The sequence below is a fragment of the Pleurodeles waltl genome, chromosome 4_1, assembly GCF_031143425.1.
Source record: "Pleurodeles waltl isolate 20211129_DDA chromosome 4_1, aPleWal1.hap1.20221129, whole genome shotgun sequence".
Taxonomy (NCBI): Eukaryota; Metazoa; Chordata; class Amphibia; order Caudata; family Salamandridae; genus Pleurodeles; species Pleurodeles waltl.
The window spans coordinates 652,122,082-652,149,929 of NC_090442.1; the positions used below are offsets into that span (position 1 = coordinate 652,122,082).

General features: G+C 44.4%; 1 protein-coding gene across 1 annotated transcript in view; it reads left to right on the forward strand.

Annotated features, from left to right (window-relative positions):
- NDUFA12 (NADH:ubiquinone oxidoreductase subunit A12) overlaps positions 1–27,848 on the forward strand; it is a 119,550-nt gene that overhangs the window by 23,745 nt on the left and 67,957 nt on the right. The window contains exons 2-3 of the mRNA XM_069229108.1: positions 11,154–11,236; positions 13,763–13,850. Of these exons, the coding sequence (XP_069085209.1) occupies positions 11,154–11,236; positions 13,763–13,850 (171 nt within the window). The remainder of the gene's footprint in view (positions 1–11,153; positions 11,237–13,762; positions 13,851–27,848) is intronic.

A 27,848-nucleotide genomic window follows, 5' to 3' on the forward strand; every position in this document is an offset into this window, starting at 1 on the left:
GATTGAAGATGGAAGGTGACTCAGAAAACCCTTGAGGAATTCTGCACCAACTGTACACTTTATCCAGGCATTTGAAACTGAAGAGAAATTGGCTGTCCTCATGAAGAGGCAGCGAAAAGAATGCTTGAGACAGGTCCACAACCGTGAACCACTCTGCATCACACGGAACCTGAAACATGATCACAGTTGTGTTTGGCACTATGAGGCAGCATTTTACCACAATCTTGTTTATTTTCCTCATGTCCTGCACAATTCAAACCTTCCCACAAGGCTTTTTCAAACCCATTATTGGTGAATTACACGGGCTGCTCATCACTTCTTTCAGACCTTGCTTCACAAAGTCTGCAATTATCTGCGCTACCTGAATGAGGACATCTTGTGTCATGTGGTACTACGGCACCTGCGGAAACACTGCATTTGGCTTAACCCGTACTTTGACCGGTTCTACTCCTTTTATCAATCCCACTTCTTTTCCTGTCAGGTCCCAGACTTTCTCTGTTACTGTTCCTTGCAACTCTGGTGGCAAGTCAAGTACTGTAAGCATCGGGAATAAGGTTTTCAGAGGGTAATCTTCATTTGTAGTCTCTGTCTCTGAAAACTGCCCATCGTCCGCTTCATCATCACTGTTTGTCTGGACTTCAATTCCTTCATTGGAACAGGTAATGGAACACCTAGTTTTGCACAGCAAGTCTCCTCCCAGTAGGGATACTGGACTAGAATCACAAACTACAAATTTGTGCAGTCCCTGGAAGTTGCCAATCTCAACTTGGACCGGGTCTGCAATTGGATTTGTCAGGAACAGATTTGCTACTCCTACTACCCTTATGGTACGCCCCGAAAGTGGTAATTTCGGAACCTCTGCACTTCTGACTGTAGAGCGTGTAGCTCCTGTATTGACTAGGAATGAAACCTTATGACCCATCACCTTCCCCTCTACATAGGGACCCCTCTGATCTATCTCTAGGGATGCTGCAAGCCTGCACTCCTCAATGTCTAAACAATCATCCAACCATTCATCGTTTATTCCATCCTCACCACGCAATGGGAACTGTTGTACTGTATTATTTTGACTCATCATTTGGCCTGTGACCTGTTGAGGAAGCATCACCTGTTGCTGTCCCATTGGAGCTAATGGTAATTGCATTTGCTGTCTAGGTACCATGGGAACCTGCTGTTGTACCTGCTGCATTTGTGCTGGTTGAACACGCGACATTTGCATTTGCTGCATGGGCTGTAACCCCTGCATCTGTACCATGTTATTCTGGAAGTTCTGATTTTGACCCCTCAGTTTTGGACCCCTCACATTTTGAAAGGTAACGACATCATTGCTTTGTTGAACAACACCATCCTGCACCATCATTGGGCATTCCCGCTTCCAATGCCCCACGCCCCCGCACGCGTGACATGGTGACACCTTTTTCATCCCTTGCACATCGTTTTGAACCACAACAGTATTCAGGTCTGGACCACAGTTCACAAAACCCCAACCTCGACCTCTCGGTTGTGCCTGAAACATGCCATTCCCTTGCGGTTGCTGCTGTATCACCTGCTGTACTCCATTTCCCTACATCCCTGCTTGCGCTGCCTTAATCTGCATCACCATCACCTTCCCTTTCAACTTTCTCTGCTTCAGCTCAATCTCGTCACTACAGTATTTTGCATACTGCAATACCTCATCAATCGGCTTTGCTTGCCAACAGATCAAATGATTCTTAATCATCTGGCTAATCTCTGGTCTCAGCCCTTCAACAAATCTGAACACAAGAGGGTTCATGACTTTCGGCTCAATAGTCTCAGTGTCACTGTAGTGTTTGAATGCTTTCAACAATCTCTCATAGTAGGCATGAATTGACTCTTTGGCCTCCTGTGAGGTTCGATCGATTTTCTGCCGATCAGTCACTTTTGGCGACACTTTCTGCTTCAAAAACTCAATCACTTTATGATAATACTTCATCACCTCCTCAGATGGTGCTCCAGTAACCTTATCCCTTGCCGGTTCCTGTGTCGGCCAATCCACACCTCTCTTACACTCAAGCCATAAGTCAGGTGGAACTATAATCTCAAACAGGGTATTCAAATCCTCCCAGAGACATTTCGCCAGCTTCACAAATCTGTCTGTTTGCTGGTACCTTTCTATCGGCTTCTCCCTCAACCTGGGATAATCATTTGTGAATGACAGGATGTCTCCCCTAGACCACGGTACATGGACTAGCACCCCTCCGGCTGTTTCTCTCATTGGTAACATTTTTATTGTTCCCGTGTCCGGTGCGGCTTTAGCCTGCTTTGGTTCCGGATCATCCCCTTTCTCTTTATCTCTTTTCTTTGTCCATCTGCCTTCCCATTTCTCTAAGGCACCCCAAATTTGCGCACTTTGCAGTATTTCTTTAAGATGCGCTTTCATTCCGATAGACCTTGTGTGATAAAAATCTTTAGAACCAAAGTCTAATCTGTAGCTTCTTTTCAAATGTGTAGTATTCTCAATATCAATGTTGTATTTATCCGCCAGGTTTGCCAACCTTGGTGCACCTTACTCACTTATTTTGGAATTTTGGGGCACAGGTACCTCAATTCTGCTTCTGTGTATGTCTCTAATCTATTCACCCCAATTGATCCTTCCACCAGTTCTGCAGCTTCTACACCCAGTCTCACAAAATCCAGGTACTCATCCCTTTCTGACCTCTCTGCGGTCACTGTAGTAGTTTGTGAAGCGTTGATCTTTTCTAACTACTCATTCAACTGTTGCACGGAAAAGCCTTGCAACAAAATGTTTCCTGACTGCCTCAATGGTGACTGTGACGTATTTGTACTCAGTGTCTGCGGGGCTAGCACACTTAGCCCTGCTTGTCTCATTGCCTCTAAAGGAGCCCCAATCGGACTGAGGTCTAGCAAAGATCTGAGTCCTTCTGCTGCTTGTTCCCTTGGTGTCATTAGCTGGGGAGTTCCTGTGAACCCTCCTCTTATTACCTCTTGGGTCCTCACTCCCTGATCACACACACCAGGCTTACCCTGCGCATACAACAGTACTGGTGGGCCAACAGTAATTGGTAATGATATGGCAGCTGGTGTCTGACCAGGTCCCAAACCCCGTGGAGCAGTAACTCCCAAAGCTTGACTCACCGTGGCTGGTGCATGTACTGACTGAGGTCCTGCCACTGGATTATAACTCGGAATCAGCTGTTGCTGAGGCAGCAATTGCGGAGTTGGCTCAATCTGCACTAGCTTTGATCTCGTATAAATCGGATCAGGCGGCACCATCAGACTAGTATTTGTCTCTAGTACTGGGACATCTGGATAAATCCTCTGTATCTGTGGCGGAGGTTGCAACTGTGTCTGCATATCTGGTGCAGTGGGTACACTGTCACCATTCCGTATCAAAACTGTATCGCTTGTCTGCACTGTACTTGTAATTCTCTTACTCTGTGTCGAATCCTCAGGACCTGCACTAGTGCTCGGAGCAGTGTCATTTATAGCATATAGTGGTGGGCGATCATGTAACAACTGATTAAGAAACTCTTCATCATCTGAATCATCTTCATCTACCCAAGACCTCTGAGTCTCTTTTGTCTTGCTAGAGCCCTTGTCTGTTTTACAGGTGGCTTTCTTTCCCTGTGCCTCATCTTGTGTTCTTGCCAGAAGCAATTTAAGTCCGTCAACTATTCCCCTTCTCCACATCCTGCTCTTGTTGTCCCATCTAGCCTCAGCTAAAGTTTTCTCTGCCCTTTTTATTCTCCTTTCAAGTTTTTGCTGTCTTTGTCGTATGGCCATTAAATCCCAGACTGCTAATCCCTCATACTGAGGTGGTCTCGGAGGAGGTTTCTGTACACTTAACATCCACCTCAAGTTCTCTTGTATTAAATGTTACATGCTCCGGAAATGCTAAACATCCCTCCTTCTCTGTTAATTTACGCCACTGCTTCATCCAAAGACATGGCGCGACTCCCTTTTCCTCCATTACAATATAAGCTGGAGTACCCTCAGGCGGTGTAGGCTCCCCTTCACTCGGCCTAATATATGTATCTCCCTTCCAGGCACTCTTTAAAGCCTTGAAAAACTTCATTTTTGCGTCTTTTATTTTGTTTTGAATCTACTCAGAAAGTGACTTTAATTCCCAGAACACTCTTCACCCACCTATCTCGACCTATTGCCTCTCATGGACGGCTGCCAATCCGTGCGTGATCCCTCTCGGCAACTAACCTATCCCAGCGCGGCACCACTGACGTCACACACACTGCAGCTGAGAAAGTCTTGCGGCTTGTCCTCTTCACACACAAACTAATGCAATATATTGCAAGCACCTTTTAACAACAACACCCAAATTTGCCGGTTTACTATGGGAAGAACTTTACAGAGATTTCACTTGAAGCCTCAGCCGCTACTCTCTCCTTCTCAGCTCCTGCACTTGCAAGCAGAATTCGACCCACAAATCCTACTCTCGACTTGTCAATGGTTTGCTCTAGTGCACTTTAGAACGTGCCAAATCTCCATCGAAGGTTTCACTCACACAATTGACTCAAACTCGACTTGTCAACCATGCCCAATTGACCTATTAAACCGCACAAATTACAACATAAACCCAAGTGTCTCCTACACTTATCAATATACTCCGGAGTCTTAGACCAAGACGGGTCCGTACATCACCAACAACAACCATGTGGATAATTTTTTAGCACAAAGCGCCACACTCACATGTAGTTCGCCAACTTCCCTACTCTCATACTGCGGAGTACACCCACTCCTAGTAAAACAACATTACCTGACCTAAATCCACACAAACTTCACAAAACACCTGCAATATGCATAAGCTGAGCAAGCGCAAATTCTATACCACACATGCTAAAACTCTGAGAACATACCCAACTCACTTAGGCAGGCTCCGAGATTCCGGGAAAGTCATGGGGAATTTAGAAACACATCATACCTCTAATTTGCGTTATCTCGAAAAAATAATTTAAACAATAGTCCTCCGTCCTAGGGCCCCAAAAGGCCTAAACCGTCGCTCTGCTACCAGAAATGCTAACGCCACCCTTTATGATTAATTTACTCACTTTGGGACTTGTTTTAGGCCAATGAATCTTTTGACCCTGATTGAAGACACCTTAGGACGAGATAGCTAATCAGCATGTCAATCAATATGTCAATAACGTCATCAATATTTAATATAACAATACAATTCACCTTAGTCAATGACATTTAATGAAACTCAGAAACACCATGACCTTTCAGTCATGAATAACCACACCAGAATAATATGAATTTTGTGATATTTATTCTCTATTGATTACAATTCTACTAGTAAGTTTATTAGTCTCAAAACCAAGAAATACATTAGCATAGTCACAATATGGCAACTCTGATAAGATTTCATCAAAGCAAGAATCACGACCATTAGAATATAACAAGGCGTCAGCATAGGTTATCCTCAGCAGAATATCATTATCACGTTATTCAACAAAGCATAGATTCAGTCATTTGTCTATTTGCGTCAGTTTAGTGAACCCCTCTCGACTAACCTCTAATTAGCATTGGCATGTTGGGCTTCATGCAAAACAATTTAGTAACATCAATTTGGAAAAACATCTAACTATGGTCTCTGTCAAAAGAAGCAGTTGGTACCTAGAAAGGAAAAGCAAACAGACAATCACAATTTCATTGTCATATAGTTACCCTCCGTTTGGGGTCAGCACTCAGGTTCGGTCTTCGTCCTCAGGACATCAGTTGATTTGCCATCAGGAATTCAGCAATCAGGTAAAAGGGGGCACTTCCCTCATAAGGGGGTAAAGTGTATACGGGCAATCTAAGGGCAAGGATGGTTCTAAGTAAAATTAGCAAGTCACTAAGCAAAGTGACAAAGTGTCTGGATCATAGCAAATCGCATCAGCATCTACCCCTCTCCTAGTCTCCTACTCCCTATTTCTAATTTACTTCCTGGTGTCAAGGGTTTTTATCCCCTTTTCGTTGTACATTCCCCTAAAATCTGGTTGGACAAGGGGTTGCACCCCACCATCTTTAACCAATTAACTTCACATAAGCTCATCGAATTTGTCACCCCATAACAGTTCTCACGTATTTTATTGGTCCTTATGATTGACGTCTTTAGCGGGTGGAATGTCCGGTATGATTTCATAGTCTTGTGGTCCTTTGCACATCTTCGGTCAGTGGCTCCATTGTCTGTCTGTACCGGTTCAGGTGACCTTGTACCTACGACTGGTCTACAGTGTTGCATTCAGCTAAAATGTTTCTATAAGCAAGGCGAATTTCATTAGAAAGGATCTACTACAGTTACATTCAGCTTCTAGTCTAGAGAAAAAAAACAAGAGTTCATGTCCTTCAGCAAGTCAGCACACTGCACGTTAGAAAAACACAATTTAATATGAGATTCAGGCAGCTAGACCTTGACTCATGCTAACTAAGGCCTAATGATTTATTAGCAAAACTCTTACATATGTCTATTATTATTAGTGTAAAATCATATAATTTCAACATTATTAGTCAGTTTCATTAGTCTCCATATAAATTTGAGGCCACCCCCGTGGGCACATTTCAAGCGCACGTTATAGCAAAATATATTAATACAGTTTCTATGCGTCATTATTATACATTAGTTCATAAACATTTAATGTTAATATAGATTATATAAGCTATGCTCTCTCACACTCATCTGTCCTGGGAGGCTACACTTGTCAAAGACGTGGGCTGCTCCTACCCTCCTACTTTGACCACCCCAGGGCAGCACATGAACACAAGGGCCTTCCCCTTTAGTCAGACCATGCTGCAACAACACATTTTTCTGGACACATGGACTTAAGACTGCTCCGTCAAATTAAACTTATGCCTACAACCAGATGGAGACATAGTTAAATTTAAATTATGTGGGTCAACCAAATGGTCAACTGGTTAGACAGAGATCTGAAGTGCTGAACCAACACCTCTGGAGTAATCACATTGTCTGGCTCAGAGCAAGGTGTTGCTTTGCACCACCCTCTACTCACTAAATACCAGAATTTAGTATGGTCAGCCAATTCACATGCAACTTTAAGATCCTGCCATCTATTTTCCTCCTAGACTTTCGTGGCATGCACCTGGGCCACCTTATAAGATGCCCTAAGCCTGGAAACACTATTCCCTTCCTTTGAATCTCATGGCCTTAATCAAATCTGCCCTAGCTAGTCTACAACGTTTATCATCCCAACTTGCATGATTGCATGTTTGAGATTTTCTTTTCTTAGATACCTCTTGGGCTGTGAAATATAGTCTAATACCATCAGAGGGCTGCATGGATGTTAGCCGAATCAGCCCAGCTCCCCTCTCCTGATGGCGTCACATTCAACACACACAGCCTGGAATTAACTTGAGTAGAAATCTCTCGGAGTACTTAAGTTTTTAGGGCAACTTTCTGCTACTTAAGGCGGAGTCGATCATTAGTGAGGTAAGGCTCTTGGGTACAACTAAAAAGGCGTACATCACGTATGCAAAGCCCCAATATTGGTTTCATTAAGAGGCACAGAGGACAATGATCACTCTCAACAATTTCTCTTATTGCTATATAAATAACAAAGGCCCTCGATCTAAGGTCCAGCAACGTATAATCTATTCTGCTAGAGCACTTATGACCACAGAAGGTACGCAACCCAGCCTGGTCACTCGTGGTTCTATCATTCAAGGCTCTTAGCCCGAATTCAAGAGTAATGGCCTTCAACTGTATTGCCACCCTAGTCAAATTTTTTTATAGGTGCTAAGCTGAGACCATTGTTTATCTTTCTCTGCCGTAAGGTTTACATCATCGCTGTCTAAGGGTTTGAACGTGGTGTTGAAGTCGCCACCAATAATTAAAGAATGCCAGGGCAGCATCTAATCTAAACTAGCCTCTAACCACTGCAATGTGTCAGACTGGAAGCCACCTCTCACGCCCCTCACATTGATTATAGATGTCTAACCCATTATTTGACCCTTTTTTTTTTTTTTTTTTTTTTTTTTTTTACCCGAATGGCCAAAATATCTTGGTGAGCCACCAAAAGCAATTGAAAAGTACACTTCAATTCAATTTTGGCCGAAAGCAATAGCCCACCAGGAGGCCTGCCTTATGGGCCAGAAATGGCAGGACAGGAAAAAGTCAAACAGCCTTGTCGGTTCAGTACGCCAAGTCTCCCGGAGCAAACATGCAGTGCTTATTGGACCTGTATGGCATTTCTGTTTGGGCTTAACAAGGGCATTTGGCAGGAGGACAGGCAACTCTCATTTTGTTTGATGCCATTCGTCATGGTATGTGGGCGTCGTGCCCTCTTCTTGTTATTTGGCCCTCCCTTAGTGCAAGAACCAAGTACACGTCTCTTCCACTGCGCCAGGTTCAGGCCATCTCTCTTATCCGTGGTTCTGCTTTTCTCTTTAACCCCTCTGCCCCCGTCTGTTCCTCCTCTACCCTCCCTCCGCTTTTCACCACCCGTGTAGAACACACCTGTATACATGTGGACACACAGCCCATGAGTGTAAACTATACATATGTGTACACATACTTAAATGCATGCTCGTGTACATAAATGAATGCATTTCTGACAAAGTGGTTAAATCAAGAAACACTACTTGCTGGCCAAAATGACAAGGCAAGCTAAGTTTTACATAGAACACATAGGTACCGTAATATAGATGTTTTACTGTTCTCATTTTACGTGTGGGGTTGATAGCACCCACTTACAAAGTTTGGCTCAATGATAAAACATTCAAAAACTCCTCCAACACTTCAGCATATGCTCAGAGCAGGTTTCCAAGGCAACGGCGTGCCCAGGTTGCATTATGTAAATTTGTTTTTTTAATTTGTCCTGACATGTGCATGCTCCTCTCACTGTTTTCAGTGATGTGCGGGTATATTTGCCTCGTTTCATGTATTATTTGTTTTATCACGGTGTAAGATTACAGCGGATTATTAGCAGTTTTTTGCTGTAAACAACTTTCCTGTCGCACTCATTGTCTAAGAGCTGCTATAGCAGCTCTCCACGAGCCGCAACCTTTTCAGAGATACAAAGAAGTCTGTAGCCCTGGGCTGCGCACTCAAGGCAGAGCTGCAAGCAGCCTGGGAGCTGCAGTCGCAACTGAAATACCAGTTTGGCTGTCTCCCTTATCCGTGTGGCTGCTTTTCTCTTTAACCCCTCTAATCTGTCTGTTTCTGCTCTTCCCTCCCTCTCGCACCCCTGCCCTTGATTGAGTTCGACTTTTCTCCACCCATTTCCCTGCCTTTCATTACAGTTATCGGTGTGTGAAGCACTTGTCCGCTATTTGGTCAGTCAAACCCAGTTTACAACGAGCGTCAGTTATAATCCGGCCATATATGTACCTGGCGGAGTCAGCTGTAAAGGCATGTTCCATACGTGTAGTTAAAAAACATTAACATTCACACCACTAATAGGCCTTGGATTGTCAAGACCTATTGGCCTTGGCAATGCTTGTTTTAGGGTAGTGATGCCTTTGTCACTTTTTTGAACCAAGAAGCCACATGACCATTTGCATAGGTTTTTGGAATCCAGACTGGGGCAAATCCGGGCTAGATGGAGGTGTCTAAAACCTGAACATCACAGGAATTCTGAGCACTGAGAAAAAAGCCCATGTATCACTTGTAGTTGAGGTCCAGTGATGGTGCTGGAGAGAAAGCCTTCCTGGGACAGAGAAGACCTCCAGCAGTGCTGCTGAGGAAGGTTAGGAATCCCTGGGATAGTCAAGGGCAAGTCTTGGCTTCTTCCAAGGCAAGATGTTAGTCATGTCCTTCTATCAGAAGCTGCCCTCTTGGACAGCTGAGTGAAGCCTAAGGAAGAGCGACATTCGCCAGATGCTTGGAGACTACTGGGCTCCAAACACAGTTTTTGACGTTGATTGCCAGTGGCGTCGGTCCTTCTATGGCTCTGTAAACTTAGCCAAGTCCAACACTGTCTACAGTGGACTCTAAGCATAACGCAGAAGAGCAGTCACTAGCTTCTCAGGGAGCTAGCATCGGTGGCACGAGCTTACGAACAATCAACCAATCAATCAATCAATCAATCAACCAACCAACCAGCAGACACAATAACTTGCGATCCAGCCCAGTGCTTGTGTTTTTGACAAAGTACTGTTAATCATTCAACAACCCACCGCAGGCTGAGAGGAAATTTCTGGAGCAGTCTGCATGACGTTTTTCTTTATGCTCTGAGTGCAGGAAGGAATCTGATTTAGGGAATGAGGACTGCACAAGGCAATGCATGCATTTGGATCCAGTTGGAGCTGGCAGCCACCTACTCTTGATTCTTTGGATTAATTAGTTCTAACAGTTACATCTTGAAAGTAGGTATTGGTTATTTTTATTAAATCAGTAGAATTCCCCTTGGTTGTCTGCAACAAGTACAGTCCACAGTCCAAAACAAATATTCTGCAGATGGACCCGTAAATAATATTTGTATTCAATATGTTCAATACGGTGACCAAATATGCTTGAAATACATTATTATAGAAACATATAGGGTCAGTATGGGGAATTGGAGATGAGGATAGTGCCAGTAACAACCATGCAGCGCTTATTGGGCGTGCAAACTAGTTCTGTTTAGGCTTAACAAGAACGTTTAGCAGGACGACAGGTAAATGCTTTTAAAATCCTTTCCTTTTTGAAATCTTCCATCTTGTGTCATGTAAGAATTAGCACTATAAACTTATGAAGTATTTTTTGTGGCTAAATTCCTGATTGAAAATGGTGAATGTTGGATTGAATGTTTTAGAGCAGTAGTTCCTAACCTGTGGTCCAGAAACCCCTTGGGGTCCGCAAGGCCTCTTCAAGGGGTTTGCAACTGTTTTACAAAATTAAATAATACTAAAATTAATAAAGTGTATATACATTTTAAAACTTTTCCAAATGTGATTCTGAATTAAACTAAATATTCCAATATTTGAACATTTGTTTGGTGTATAGTATTTTTGTATTTGTGTATATAGTTTTATGGTTCAAATGATAGAAATTGCTTAGCTTGGGGATCCCCGGCTTCCAATAATGACTCGGTGAGGGGGGAATCCCTAGATTCCAGGAATGATTCAGTGGGGGGCCCAGCAGTCTAAATGTTAAGAATTGCAGCTCTGAAGTATGCAGAACAAAAGGTGACTCTGTGTGTGCCAGACAAAAGCTAACCTTATGCATTTTCTTTCAGGGTCAATGATCTGAAGACTGGGCCACTGGTTGGAGTTGACAAGTATGGAAACAAATACTTTGAAGACCAGAGATATTTTTTTGGTAAGTGTCCTACAATTGTCGCAGAATTATTAGCGATTTGTTTTTCTTCATTTAAAGAGGTATGATTTATCAACAGGTTAAATACACAGATCTAACAAAATCGAAACCGTATAGTGTTTAGGTTGGCTATGTTCTTCTTAAATACATGCACACAAGTTTATCTCTTTGTGATCCAGTGCCTTTTATGCAGTAAATTGGAGTCAAAGAGATTAAATGTCAGTACTATGCACAATATAAAAAGTGGCTCAGATGCAGCAAAGACAATGTTATTCTTATTGTACAACTTTTCTGACTACTTCTCCGGTGATCCATCATATTTCTACTACATGGTTCATGGACATTTTGTTTGCTCTTTTTTTAAAAACAGAGCTCTACCTAGAGGGAAATCTTTAGTTTGAAAATTTTTCACGTTGTGGCTGCCAGCATAGAAGGCTTTCTAACAGGCCGTGTGATATCTGAAATAATCTGCAGCCGACTTTTTCATTATGATTTTGATCTAGCGACCTTTTATGTTGTGTTGATTTGTGTAGCGCACTAATTACCCGAGATGGTATCCAGGCGCTTGGGCAGGGTGTGTAGGTGTGTGGTCTCAAGGTGCTTATATGAAGAGCCTGGTTTTCAGCTTCTTGCGGGACTCCAGTAGTGGGGAGGAGGCTTTGATGTGTTAAGGGAGGTCATTCTATGTCATGGGTGCAATGTAGGAGGATGAGCGTTCTCCAGTTTTGCTTTTGCGGATGCAGGGAATGAGTGAGATTGAGGCAGAGCACTGCTGTCTGGTCGGTTGGTAAAAGTGTATGCAGCTGTTCAGGTATTCTGGTCCTGTGATGTCAGATTTGTGAAAGCAATATACTGTTACGTCTGCTGGACTCTTCTGGTTGCGGGAATATATAGGGCTTGTAGGTTTGTCAAGAACCCTAGGTCCCAGAGCCAATAAATGAGCTGCATCTTGCAATGGGTTTTCATTTTATACCGGGTATACAAAAATTCATTTGGTGAAATATAAAGAGTGAAAAATAGGTATCAAGAAAACCTTTGTGTTTCCAAAATGAGAACAAGATAAGGTGTTGAGAAGCAGTGGTTATTTGCACATCTTTGAATTCTGGGGTTCCCATACTAGCATGTGGATTACAGGGTATTTCTCAAATAGATGTCTTTTTTTACACACTGTCTTACATTTGGAAGGAAAAAATGTAGAGGAAGACAAGGGGCATTTTTGGTCCTGGGCTCAGCAGCCATACAGGGAAACCTAACAAACACAGACATTTCTGAAAACTAGACACAGAGGGAGTCCAGGAAGGTGTGACTTGCGTGGATCCCCTAGTGTTTTCTTACCCAGAATCCTCAGCAAACCTCACATTTTTCCCACATTTCTGTGTGGGATCACCGCACCAGGACAAATTTCCTACCACCCAATGTTCCCCTCAGTCTCCCAGTAAAAATGATACCTCACTTATGTAGGTGAACCAAGTGCCTGTGACAAGGAAGAGCCAAAAACATATCAAAATTGAGGGGGAACCAAAGCAAGTCCAAAAGAGCAGTTTGGAAAAAAACATTTTTAGGCTGACGAGTGGGGTAGAATTTTTATCGGTATAGATGAGACAATGCTGGGTGGTAGGAATTTTGTGGATCCCTGTGAAGCGTAAATGGATTCGGCTGGACCACTAGACACGAAACATGTTGACCTTTTGATTAGAGGTTCTATGATAGTTTTGGGCCTCTACGTTTTTTTCCGAAAGTACATGAGCATCACCACTCAACCTTTACTTTCAATTTGTTTTTAATCTTGGCCTATATCTCATTCTAGCTGATTAAACCTGTGATGTTTTTTTGAGATTTAGAGCCAATTTTAGCTTTTCTCTCCTGATTTTCTAAGTGCCTGTAGAAATGTGTTGGCCTCTATATAGTCAATCACGCCAGTCACTATAAGAGAACTTTGGCAATGAGCCCCCCCCCCTCTGGGGAGCCCGTCAGACATTGCAGTGATGAAGCTAGACATCCATTGTGATGCGTAAGGGCTCTTTCTCCTGAAGAGTCAGGTTTCCCTGTTTTTCTATTCTGGAACAGTGTCCTCTTTTGGTTTTTGTGATTAATTACTTTGGGAGACTGTACACTGGACCACTAACCTCCCTGTCCCTCCTTTGGTGTTTGATTTAGTATCGATTGTAGCCTTCTGTAACTGCCAGGGAATACAGTAGTATGTAATATTTTATTATAATGTAGTATATAGAGTCTTTTAAATTATTGCTGTCTACTAGCGGATATATGACATCTTTTAGTGTGTGTCGTGCGGGCAGTTCTCCGGCCTTTGCACTTGTTTTCTTGTCCGAAAAAACACAGTTTTAATTATTCTATTTCCCCATCCTTGGAGAACTATCCAGGACGACAACTCACGGATGTTTGCGTCTGGTTTGGTTTCTTAATAATAAAAGCAAATTCTTGTTTCAGTAACTTTATCTTAAATCTTTACCTGCAGTGTAAGTATGCGCCTTTCTGTTTCATCAAATGTCTGTTTGTTTGATGTTCCAGGTCGCCATCGATGGGTAGAATACACTAAGGAGATGAATGGAAAAAACACTTTCTGGGAGGTGGATGGAAGCATGGTTCCCCCTGAATGGTAAATAAGTTCACTCATGGTAAAATGTAGAAGTGTGACTGCCCTCATCTTTGTAGAAACATGGTTTGCTTCGTGCAACATCAGCATTTACCACATCGCTTACATTCTGGGATTTTACATCTGCATTCAAAGGTATGTTCACACGTTAAGAACATCTGTTCGTGTCTGATACTTCTATTAATTCATCTGTCACTTCTTTCAGTTTTAAGAAGACCACTGCTGTCTTAGCCCGGCATCCTCTGTAGTTTAGTTTAGTTAAGTTTAGTTCAGGTTTTTCAATGCGGCTAATACATGACTTGGGTCTGTCTGGGGACACCAAGCTAAATACCAAATCAAGGTCTACTTAACATATAAGAATCTGTAGCCATAACATGAATCGCTGGGTTTTCACTTCCAAAATCTTTTGCTTTCACCTGTACTAACATGTTACATATTTTTAGACCCAGGTTCCTGCAACTCTTGCACTCATTATGCTTTTCTGAAAATGTTAAGTAGTCGTTTTTCCTGTAGATAATGATCTTAGGATTCTGCCTGGGACGTGAAAAGGAGAGAGGTATTTTATAGACAACTGAGAAATAGAATTCCAAATCCTTTATCACACTATGAATATGTTTGCTCTATTAAGATGTTACACAAATGAAACCTAGGGTGAATATAAACATCCCTTTAATCCTAAATGAAGTGTAACAGCTTGATATGCTATTCAGATTCTTCGTACGCCCGATCAACATTGGCTCAGTTTTAAGCCATGTAAGATTGATCTGTAATTTTGAATCCTTGTTTTTATTGCAAGGCATGGAATGTTTGCTCCCTAGCATCCTTACCATAGTGTTCTGAAATTGTAAAGAGTAATAACATATCATCTCAGCTGTTAAAATCGGTTATCAAAGGCCATTATGTTTATCTTGGAGAGCAATGAGGAAACTGGCGGCCCTTGTGACACTTTGCCCGGACTCCATTCTTTATTGTCTGCTTTACCATTTTCTACTTGCCACCCATCTGGAGTCTCCAGGCAGCTGTTATTGGGGGTGTATTTATTTTGGATGTGCTTTACTTTAAATGATTGAGTCAAAGAATGAGAGGCGAGGAATTAGTTTGGCAACAGCTTATTGTTTTACGAGGTATTCCCTGGCACTCTTCTGTTTTTTGTGTAGCAGTTTTTCTCTGGCACCTGTGCACTGTATGCCCACTCAGATTCCTCTTCCTCAGGTTCTCTTGCATGGTAGAAGACTGACTCACCTGCTTCTGAAAGCTATGAAACATACAGCTATCTGGCACAGTGACAGATGCATTGGCTAGGTTCGCCATTCACTGATCTAACTGGCCAAAGTGAACTACTGTATTAGTCAGTTTCAAGCCATCTTGGTCTATGGCTCTTTCTGAAGGCTATTTGGCTAAGTCTCACCATTTTCTGAGATGTGACTTACTGCTTGGAATATGTAGTTCCCTTCCACGTGGGCCGACCAAACAAGCTGGATCTCTAATACCTGCTCTGTTACTCAACAGTTCTCATTTCTGTGCCTCTCACCCCGATCTCTGCTGCTCACACATATCCCAGCACACCTTATGCATTATACCAGTTATAAGCATTTCCCTGTTCTGGACTGAGGGGAGCAGAGTTTTATGGCATTGTATTGGAAGGACTCGTGCATGCAGCAGGTCTTCACCTGAGGCACTCTAGTCATGCCTCTCTATGAAATGGAAGTGATTTCACCAAATTTATTTTTAAGTTGAATTTGTGTAGTCAGATCTTGAAAGATTTTAAAGGATGTCTAGGACCTTGTCCACTAAGCAGGCAACTTGGTTCATGCCTCTCTGGAGGTCCATGAATTCTTTAATCCAACACACCAAACTGGTGTAAGTGTGTCACTTATGGACAAACTAAAGGTATGGTGGATGCCAGACAAATCCTGCCACATTTTTGGTTGCCTTCATCTGACTTATCTATAAAATGGGCCAGCTTTATTAGTGGCTTATCCGCCACAGAGCAGCTGGCTTGTTAGCATAGGAAGGCCTCTTTTTTGTGTGCTGAGTTTTCCGTCCCGGAAACAGCCGTGAAAGGTGACTGTCCTTAGCAGAAAAAAAATTAAAATGTCTCCGAAGTGCATGAAGAAAACTTCTACCATTGTTGGGGCATTTTTTTCTTTAATTTTCGGAAACACATCCTCCCTTTGTTGTCAGACTCCACATTTGAAAAGAATGGATGAAAAGCACTATTATTTTAACATTGGTAGGCCTTGGCATGGTTTTGAAAGATTCTACAAAGTTGTGATCTGAACCCACAAATACCGTTAAAGCGGATGCAAAGCATAATGTTACCCTTGTTGCCTGATTTTGCAAGCATGTACAACACCCTGATGCTTTAACTGACCTGATCGCTCTATCACAACAATACATATGAAGTAAGGTTGGTAAGAAGAAAGTCTCATCACCTGTAAATGGAGTGTTTTGCTGACATTATGTTGGTTCATTAAGAACCAACTATATGAATCCACTTCCAGTTGACATTGTTAATCTTGTTATTTGGAAAGTTCACTCTTCACCCCAATATATCATGTCTTCTTTCAAACAGACATGAGGGAAAGCTATGAAAATTCCACTCATGCATCAGCATCTGCATTGTTAGACCAGCAATTCTATGGTATAATTATGCCATAAACATTGTAAACTGCTTCTATTCTGGTGTGTCCCCCCTATATATTTCGAGGGAAAAGTAAAACCTGCAAAGACGGAAAGGGACAAGGGTGGTTAAATTCTTCAGCTAGGACACTGGGATTCACTGGTGCCTATGTCCACGCTATCTTCCACTATTTTTGAACCTCCTCCTCCTCTGACATATGTAGACCACAAATATAGGGTTACTCTGACCCTGCCTTGTCCTTCTCATCTCACTTTCGAGCTCGCTTTCTGTACCTAAGTACCACCTGTATAAGATCCAAAGGATTTCTCACTGGGTAGCCTCTCCTCGAAATAAGGTACCGGGTAGCTGTATGAAAGATGGCTGTGATGGGCATGCCACTGGGCACATTGTATGAAAGAATCCAAACAAAGTGCCATGTGACATATGGGGATACTATTCTGGCTGTGTAGTAGGGTGTTGTATGGGACAAGTTGTGCATGCTGGGCTCAGAACTTGTAACAATGTAGGTAGTACCTTGTAACAGAGTAAGACTGGCCTTGGTATTGTGTGTTTATGCTTCATGTATAGGCAGATAATGAAATAGGGAAAGTGAGTTGGTTGGTAGTTACTGAGAAGCAGCAGAGCTTATAGAAGCTGCATTCAATATTGCTCTTGAGCCCTGTCAGTGTTTGGAGGGCCCCAAGGGCTATCACTATTTTTTAGATGTTCTGGGTCCTCTCCTTAAAAAAAAGTTGAATTCCGCGTACCTTGACCCTGGAGCAGACGATGGGGAGTAGCTGCTGATTTAATTGGTTTCAGGCAAATTACACAATTTCAGTCTTATGCTCCATTGAGTACAAAGCTTGGGGAGGGAAGACAGTGATGGACGCTGACGAGTGAATATGAGGGAATATTTCATATACCAACTTCACAGTTGCCCAGGGGGGTGTGAATGTAGTGGGAAGGTAAATTCAGTATATGCAGCTGTGGTTTCATTAGGTGTGTTGGTCAGATACTTCTCTTGAATGGGATGGTGGGCAGACCAGTAAACTTGTTTTTGTATTACAGAGCAGACTCCAGAACAGAAATGTTTTCATTGCTTTGAAAGACTGGTTTCTTAATGTTGAATTTGCATTTGGTGTGGTAGCGAGGATGAAGTTGAAGACACTTTGGCCCTCATTCTGACCCTGGCGGTCGGCGGAGAGACGGCGGTCGGACCGCGAACAGACCGGCGGTATTAAAAATGGCATTCTGACCGCGGCGGTCCCCGCCGCGACCGACCGCTACTTCTCCACTCTGACCGCCACGGCGGTCATGACCGCGGGGCTGGAGTTAGCGCACTCCGGCCCGGCGGTCGTCCCAAGACCGCCAAGGGTATTATGACCCTGCCTACCGCCGCGGTTTCTTGCGGGCGGGAACCGCCGTGCGAACCATGGCGGTAAGCACTATCGGGGCCAGGGAATTCCTTCCCTGGCACTGATAGGGGTCTCCCCCACCCCCCACTACCCACCCGAGTCCTCCCCCCACACCCTCAACCCCCCTGCCACCCCCCAGAGGTGGTACGAACCCCCTCCCCACCCCCACCCCGACATGCACATACATGTACCCCGACATGCACACACCCCCAACATGCACATATACACACCCCCTACACACACATACACAACGGGGACACATACCCGCACACATACATGCCGACATGCGCACCTGCCGAACAGCACACATTACCCATAGACACAGCAGCACCCCCCGCCCGCATACACGCACTCACACACCCCCTCTACACACTCACACGCACACCCCCATGCACGCACACATCACACAACACCCCCCCACCCCCTCCCCTCACGGACGATCAACTTACCTTGTGCGTTGGTCCTCCGGGAGGCGACGGGAGCCATAGGGACGTGACCGCCAACAGAAGACCGCCAACAGAAGACCGCCACACAGAAATGTGGGTCGTAATTCTGTGGGCGGTGTTCTGCTGGCGTGGCGGTGGAGGTTGACCAGTCTCCACTTTCCCGCCGACCGCCAGTGTGGCTGCTGGCGGTTTTCCGGCGGAACGCTCCCAGCGGTCAGAATGCGCACAGCGGCACACCGCCGCGGTCGGCGGTCTTCACCGCGGCGGTAACTCAGCGGTCTTGCGAAAAGACCGCCAAGTTCAGAATGAGGGCCTTTATATGCTGGTGTAAACTGGAGGAAACAGCCGTTTCTCCAGCTGTACCAAGAAGAGGGGCAAACTATCAACTTGCTGGAGGAAGGATGCACCTTGTGCAAAAGCGTTAGAGCTGCCAAATTACTCCAATAAATGAAGGAAGTAATTGTACTCAAGCCACGAAGGCGCTCGTTATGAGTCCATTAATTCCCGCTGGGGTGGATAACACTGGTTCCGGCCCAATTAGGAATTATGAGCCCTTTGAAAAGACTGTAAAGCTCTTGTGTTTCTCCTGGAGATTTTGAATTTCAGGGGAAACTGCAGTTGAAAATGAGAAATTATCTGGGGAATGGATCTGGAGTTACCGAGTTTAATGGTAATTCCTCATTTTTTTGGGGGGGGGATTCTCAACGTTCAATCAGGAATCCTTGCTACTTCTGTGTTCCTGGAGTTAGCAGGTCCCTTGGTTTTGTTGTTTTCCGGCATGCAGAATTAACATGTCTTGATCCCGGGAACTTGCAAGGAATCCATAAACGTGATAGAACCTAAACACGAAAGCCACATATTAAACTCAATGGACAGTGCAACTGCGTCCTGTAGTGTCCGGCTGGACACATTCTAGTGTTTACACCAGCCACTCAGCTGAGGGCTGGTCTTACATACTTACCCCACACCCACCCAACACAGGCGTCACCGGTCAGGTGACCCTGCCAATAAAAGAGGCCGGTCGCACGTGCCTGGGGCCAGTTTGCAGAACCCTACCTCTAGGTCATATCTTTTAGTAGCATGAGGGCCTAGGGCCCCAACACTACATCAGACCTGAGAGTGGGCGCTACAGCCCCACTTGGCTGCCGACAAGAACTTTGCCGTTGGGTGTTGGGGGGAGGGGGGGAATGCGTCTGCATAAGGCGCCCCCATGTATCCTGCCGGCACAACACCGACCGGCGCAGGAAGAACAGTAGAAGGGAGAAGAAGGCCATTGCAGCCCCAGCCCCGCAGGTACATGGGGAAGTGGTAGGTGCCTGGTGACCCACCATAGAGCGGCCCGCAGAATTCTGGATATGGCGGAGGTTTCTGCAAAGAAGAAAGCGCTACTACGGCCACGAAAGCAGAAGCACTATGGTGCAGACACGCACCACAAGGAACGGTGAGAAAGATACCGTCCCGCAGCACTGCCAGTACGTCTGCGGTCGCCGTAAATGAGGCACGAGGAGCCCTCCCCTCCCGTGTCAGCTGAAGCACAGCCCTCAGCGTGTGAAGGCTGCTGGGGCCGTGCATAAGGTGGGCAAATGGTGCTGTCGGGAAACTTGATTAATTAATGGCCGAGGCCGGCCGCCCCCATCTCCACCCCAAGAAGGCAGCACGGCCCGTAGCGTCAGCTATACTGCTACGGCCGCGCAACAAAAATGGTGCTGTTGCGCACTGTAGATTATCAGAAAAACAAAACAAAGGGAACCTCAAACTATGGCCAGGGCCCGCCGCCCCCGCCACCAACCCCGAGAAGGTAACGTGGCCCACAGTGGGAGAAATGCCCCTGCCGCCGCGTAACAAAAAAAAAGTACTGCTGTGTGGTGAGGTGCTGCCAGGCACCACAAGAAGAAAAGAAAAGTGCCTAGGACAGTCCCCCCCCCCCCCCCCTTCCAAATGCAAAGCCAAAGAGAAATGCCCAGGGCCGCCCCCTCTGCACAAGTGACCCGATCGAGCGGTGCTGCCATGCACCGGCAGAGGAAAACAAAAGTACATTCAAAGTGAACAGCTGCCTGCCTCTTCATCATGAGGCAGTGTGTGAAGAAAAAAATTTAAGAAAAAAGAGAGAGAAAAGTGAAAATAAATAAAAATGCAACTTACCTGCAGCTCCTGCAGCCCCCTACAGCCTGGTGAACTCCTCCTGGCAGCATGGCTCCTCTCCGGTGTCTGCAGGCAACAAATGAGGCATGGTGGGAGGAAAGACTGTCTTCCAGCTGGAAAGAAGTGCAGTAGTGGCACCTAGTGGCCAAAGTAGGTACTGCACCCTTGTTTCTGCTTTTCCAGGGAAACAAGCTGGGTTGTAAGACAAGTTCACAGCAACACCCCAGAGAGTGACTGTGCCAGACCAACAGCGCACCCGCAGACGGAAACAGTGCAGAAGACGGAAACAGCGCAGAAGATGGAAACGACATGTACGACGCTGCACAGCGAAGGAGAAGACTTCAGCTGTCCCAGCCAAGCTGCAATGGTGAGAAAAGGATGCAAGTGCCACGTGAGGCACAAGGAGAGTGTGCATGGACTGTGCAACCCCTGGCGGGCGTCCGCTGCCACTGCCAAAAGAACGCCACATGCCCCAGGAGTGATGGACATCATCGCTAGATAAGAGAGGGACATGCCAGGCATCAACAAAAGCCGCCCAGAAGGAAAAGGGACAAGGTCAGAGGTACACAGAGAGCTGCGCCATCAAAGCTGACAACACGGGCAGGAGCCCGAGAAGATGGACAGAGACCCGAGAGCGTGACATAATGCACAGGAAATGAGGCTGTGCCAGCCGGCCTTACTACGGTACAAGATGGCCACCGTTGGCCCATCACACAGCAGGTCGAGAGAAGCGACCAGCCCTGAAAAGTAGCCCAGGTTCAAGCAGGACCTAGCGCTGCGACGGTGCTGCCTTGAGGCGCATGCACTGTGCCCTCAAGTGAAGAGGAGGCGGGAAAGGGACGTGACCCGCCGTCACTACCCTGTAATGGGCCCGAGACTAATCAAGGAGTGTCCTCCCCCACACTGCCTCAAGACGGACTTGGCAGCAACTCGCAAGAGGAGAGTCACACACCCTGAGTGGCATGATGCCACCACTGCAACTCGGGGAAGACCCCCTATTCCTTGGACAGGACAGGACCTTCAAAAGGTCCGCACAAAAGGAAGAGAGGTGGCCAGATGCCACAACAAAGGAGAAGAAAGGGATGCGCAACACCACGCTGTAAAGAAGGAAGAAAGGAAATTGTGTGAGAACACCTGTCACACTGCAACACCTAACGACCACAGGAGAACAAGAGCGTAAGATCACAGGGTGGAGAGATGGAGGACTCATGCCACGAAGGAAGAGTACACCCACAGACAAGACAGCCACCAGGGTGCAGCGATGTCACTGGAGACAGCTCAGCAGGAGTACCAAATTTAAGATGCCATGCATGAACCGCATACTTGCCCCACGCTTCACAGTGTGACTGTCCAAGCCACCTGTCACCGGCTGCTTGAAGCAGATGGCTCCACTGCTAACATGTGTACATGAGGAAAAAAAAAAAACTACAGTCCCTCCAGTCAACCTCACCCCAGCAACTTCCCTCATCGTCCAGGTCTCCGAATGGCAAGCACCATCATTGCCATGTGCATCACAGTATCCATCCTTGGGCCAGTTTGCAGAATCCTACCACTGTGTCTGTGTCATATCTTTTAGTAGCATGAGGGCCTAGGGCCTCAACACTACATGCTCAACACCGTATACTTATTGGAGGCTAGAAGTGTAACCTTATGCTCGTGATGCAATATGGTAAAATGTAATATCAAATTATGTGGAGTGCTAGAATATTATGGAAAAAATATTTGCTGCAAAATTATGAAAAAAACTAAATATTAAGGTAAATATATTATGTGGGTTATCTACATTAACCACCACATATACCTTGATATATAAATCTTTGAGGTAGCTGTTGAGTTAAGAATAGTAAACCTGTATTTACTTTAGTATACGTATCTTGACGATATTTAGGCTGCAACATTTTTGTAGCACAATATTTATGGCCACGATACTCTGGCATATAAATGTCCCAGTCCTTATGACAGATGGCTATAAAGTATACCACCCATGTGTGAAGTTAATAATTCTTTTATTGGTTGATAAACATTCAATATTTGGCTCTTTTACTCAGAGAATTCACTGACGCGGCATAGCTTCAGGCCGGTTCCCTGTGGCGATGACCTGTTGAGCTGTAAGTTCTGGCTTCTCACTTTAGCATTCGGTGAGACGGGTCTCGGCGCAGCCCGGCTGGGTCCCACTTAGGGTAGAACAGGGTATACCGTACTGAAAAATAGAAAAGAAACCAGTATAGGGTTTGAAATAATAAACTTGCGTGCTGAATTCATGTAGTTACTTTGGCTCCTTCACCGAATCATCTGCCGCAGTGAATCCACTTTCATAGTTTCTCCATTCTGTACCTGATTTGAAGTTAAACATGAGAACATTTCTATTTACTTAAATTTCCTCCAGTTATTCTTCTCTTCGTTTTCTTTTCGTATCGTTGTTGGCCAAGTTCTGCATTGCCAAGACACGTGTGGTACACTCGTTGCACTCTCGGAAAACTGCCATCAATCAGTATAATCGAAACAGAATTGTCAGTGAGTCAAAGCTACTCAGAAAAGAAATGGCGGCACTGAAACCGCTTTACTCCATCCAGCTTATTGGTACCTCTCACTGCATGGTGTCACAGAGTAAAGAGCTCGAGCCTCCTATGCCTAGCCGTGTGTCAGAGGATGAGGAGATAATTCCTTAGTAACAGGAGCGAAAGACACTCGCCTTACTCAGGCCTTACTCAGGTCCAAGATGGACTATTGTTCCTCTCTTCACCTTGGCGAACCCACTTATTCTTTTTACACCGTTTCAGCTCATTTCTAACTCCCTTCCTTTGTTCGAACTTTCATGTTCACATTTTTTTTAATTTTGCCTCCTCACTACAGTATTCAAGTGAGCTAATAGCCTTGCACAGTATCTGTCTGCCTTGATTTCTGTTACCAGTCACGACACTCACCCAACAGGTTTCACTGAGTTCTCATTCTCCCTGTGTTTAATCATACAATGCTGTCTGAAGGTGTTTAAAATGGGATTATGTACCCATTTCATTTATTTCCACACCCATTCTATGTTTTAGTTATGCCTTAAAATATACTCTGTACATGTACCCTTTCCGTATAGTTTATTGTGTAATCTCTCATGTTATGCAGATGTGTACGTGTCTCTCATCTGGGGCAATATCCTGGTGCCTTAAAATAGGGGAAACTGCTCTGACCAGGGCCCAGGGGAAAAAAACGTTTTTCAGTTTTTGCAAAATTGTGTATTTACCATGGAGCCTATGGTTAGCAGGGGCGCTTTTTTAAAAACATTATCATTTTCAGCAAGCCACAAGAACATACAAGAAACCACCCACAGCGTGGATAACATTGCATAATGATTGTAGGGCTCTCATAAATTCAGAAGGGCCAGTAAAAGTAGTAAGCATACCACAACAACCTAAATGTGTTCGGGGTAAGGGAAGGGAGATGGGGGTGATGGTAGGCTTAGCACATTAGAGAACGATTACAACAATACGTAGGTGAATATGACCAGTTCAGTTAGTGATATTCAGAGGTCTGTCATCAAGCCATCTCTGTAATCTGCTTACAGTGCCCTTTCATTCACAATCCTTTTCCTTTCCATTCATGTCCTGGAAAAGGTCGAGGAGCTGCCAGAGCTGTTCCTTTTCATTCAGCACAGTCGGTTTCCTAGCAACTGTCTTCTCATTATTATCGAAATGTCCCAGTTCATCAGTAGTTATCATTTTCTGTAATTTTGTCTGGTTCGCAAATGAAAATGCCTCTAAGGTCTGTCTGTAGCAGTGAGAGAGCTTGCAGCCGATCAGTAGACCCACTGTACTGTATCTGTTTACAAATCCACTAATGACTTGAACACATCACACCCAGCAGCAAGGTGAGAGGCTAATTCTAAAAAGTATTGTTGGCGTGTACATAAACCTGCTTTCTAGTTCATTGAAAAGATAATTTATACACAAGCACCAGTCCTGAGTTGTCCATGGTTTATCGTGTTGTTGTTAAATATTAGCTCTTCCTTTTGTAGCCAGGTGTCCTCCTTCCTGATCAACTTGGGTGATTTCTGTAGTAGATCCCATACCTTTTGCTTAAATGCCTCTCATGGTTCTGTTGGAAGAGCTGAAAAAAAAAAATTGTCATTACGTAAACAACATTAAATGACAAATTTGTCTTTACTGCCATTGACTAGGCCATCTTGATTGACAGTGTGGCACAGACCTTGTGTACTGGAGAACTGCCCTTTCCTTTGTCACCTTTTTTCAAACTGAACCCTTTTTACTCCATCTCTGCTATCATCATTTGAGATGCTCTTTTAGGAATCTGCTCTTGCTGATTGTTTTTAATTGATCAAGACGCTACTTGCTTATCTGACTGAAACCTACGTCAGTTATCACTGTATATGAACACGGTCAACTCCATCCTAACCTAAATTAGGCTTACCAAGTATTAAAACCAGTTCACAGTCTGCCTGCAGCACATACATCGTTCAATGCATCAAAGCAGATTTCTCCTATGTAATGCTCCTGCTCCGGGGCTCAGTTGATTTAGTGTTTCTCCTATTACACTACCAAGATCAGCTCGGTCTGCCATCTATACCAGCACAGGGTTGCCATTTGGGAGTTCAGTTTGAGTGCACTCACCCCTCTGTACCTCAAAATGAACATAATCCTCAAAACCCATCCACCATCCATGGCTGCTATGTGAGCTCCTCTAGGGCCAGATGTAGCAAAGGGTTTTTCCCGTTCTGTGTCAATGGGAAAATGTGTTCGTACATATGGCCCCTAATTTCTTCAGCTACAGCAGACAATTGCATTGATCTCTGAAGTGGTAATTCCCCACCCCTTTGGACTCCTATACTGACTTAAACCCACATAGACATTCGGTTGATCACATAACCATTTCACCCAGATCATATTGGATCTCCGATGTTTAATCATATCGCATACAAATTGAAGACGCTCTGTTGGCTGCCCAGCAAAGAATGGCCACAATTCAAGGCTATTTGTTTAATAGAAAAATCACTAAACAGTCAAACCTCTGTAGCTTTATAAGAATACTGAAGCCTGTGGCCTGCTTCCTTAACCTCTACGCATACACCACCACCAGTAAGACATTTGGCGGTAGATCTATGCATGTGATGTTCACAGCCTTCTCCACCACCCTAGCAAAGCATCTAAGACATAAAGATGGCATCTTGAGATTCCACAGGGATTTGAAGACCGACTTTTTTGGGGTACCTCCTGGAGAAGAGCATACAACAGAAAGAGACCACCTAAAGGCATTGAAGAGACAACAATCAATTCTGTGATGGCTAGGGATAGAAGAAGCTGTGCAGTGAAACGTTTTCTGGTAAAATACGTCCTTGTAATGGAGTAGTGGTGTTCTGATGGGTTTGAAGCCACTGCCCCATTACCCAGATCAATCATCTCTCTTCATCTAGAGATGGTGAAATAGGCAATTAGAGGGATGCTGTGTCAGTTCATCTGAAGGGTAAGAGGTGGGCATAAGTGGTCTTACTATGGCCATGCAAGACATTGTCAAAACAGAACTGTTTACGTAGTTCCTCCTCTATCTAGTTACTGAAATGTAAAGGAGTGGAAAGTGCAGAATAAAGGACCGACTAAAGAGTACTGCATTCTAATGAGAAATTGGATGTAATGCACATGGGCCTATGGAATAGTGCAGTTCGATAGTGTGAAGGATTTTAACTAGTACTGGGTCTGTCACGGTGAGGTGAGGTCTACCACTATTTATCTAAGCAGGAGAGGCTTATTTTCTGCCCTTAGCTGACTACAATATTAACTCTATTCCCACCAGTTTCCCCACTGCCATCACAGAGCCGTTCTGATGATTTTGAATTGTGTTTTGCAAAATGAGAGGGATATCTATCCCTGAATTTGTATGTAAATTAAGACTGCCATCCCCAGTTTACATCCCTTTTCTGGAACAAATACTTTCACATTGAGTCTATTCACAATACTGGGAAAGCCTCCCCTAAGCAATTCCCCACAAGTGACCTTTGTTGTTAAATTGTTAGGCCATGTGTCGATTTCAATTGCACAAGCTTTGGTTTCTAACCAACTTCCTGCTTTAGATTACTGTAGCATAGATGAAAGTTGTGTTCCTCTTGCATGCCTTTTTTGCACTTCTTGTATGGCAAGAATGTTGTTCTTTATTGACATACATCAACAAGCAAGTGGTGCATGACAGCTTTATTATCTGTGGAACTGAGCTCTTTCCCTGTGCATGTATGTGGACGTTGAGAATCTATTTAGCAAGGTCTTAAGGGCCTGATTTAGATGTCGGCAGAGGGGAATGCTCTATCTCAAAAGTGATGGATATCCTGCATGCTGTATTACCATCCCGCTATATCCTATGGGGATTGTAATTGGGCGGACGGGATGTTCGTCATTTTTGTGATGGAGTATTCTATCCACCAACATCTAAATCAGGTCCACAGTCTGTTTAGACTTGTGCACCTCAAAATTAGTGGGATCGCCCCAACTCGATAGTATTCTTCTTCTGTCACTGTGGATTTATCTACATTCACCAGCCTCTAGAGGCAAGATTCTTCTGTCCTGAACTTCTGGTACCTTTTATGAAATCTCCATTTAAGAGAATTTGGGTGACATCGTTCTCGACAAATTACTTGTCAGCATTGAACCGGATTCATCTGATGTTGGTGGGTTTGATTCTCTTTCTAGGTGCAACTTGCCTCTTGCAGGATTTTTTTTCCTCACAAAGGTAATTGAAAGCTATGTAGCTTCATCACTAAAAACAAAACAACTGACAATGAACTTGAAGCCGAATTTTTATCAGTTTTTAGATCGGGTTGTATCAACGTCATGACTTTATTTATTTATATATTTATGCACAGACTGCCACCCAATGGGATCATGTTGCTAGGCCAGAAAATGAAGCAGATGAAAAAGAAACAGCAAAAAAGTGAAACGAGCAGTGGGAAACTGGGATCAACAGAAAAGTCAAGTTTTCAGCTTTTACAGAAAGTCATAAATTGAAAGGTCTGTTACAGTTCCAGTGGCAGGCTGTTTCAAAGTTCGGAGTCTTAGACCCAGAAAGCTCTACCTCTAGCATGTGTCTTTCTGTAGCACAGGTTATTCAGTGCAAAATAAATGTAATGTAAAGGTCTGGAAGGAGCATGTATTGCCAGCATCTGTAAAAGATTTTTGGTTCTTTCTGGTAGATGGTCCAATGACTTGGCAAAGGGCCCTAAATTGAATCCGCTGCTTGACTGGGGAGCAGTGTAGATTATGGTGAGCAATTCTAAATGTCAGATTTGTACAGGCCAGTGACTAGCAGAATTCCCATAGTCTGAATCTTCTGTAATTATTTTTATCTGAGCCTCTGGGAGTCCAATGTAGACGATTGTCATAAT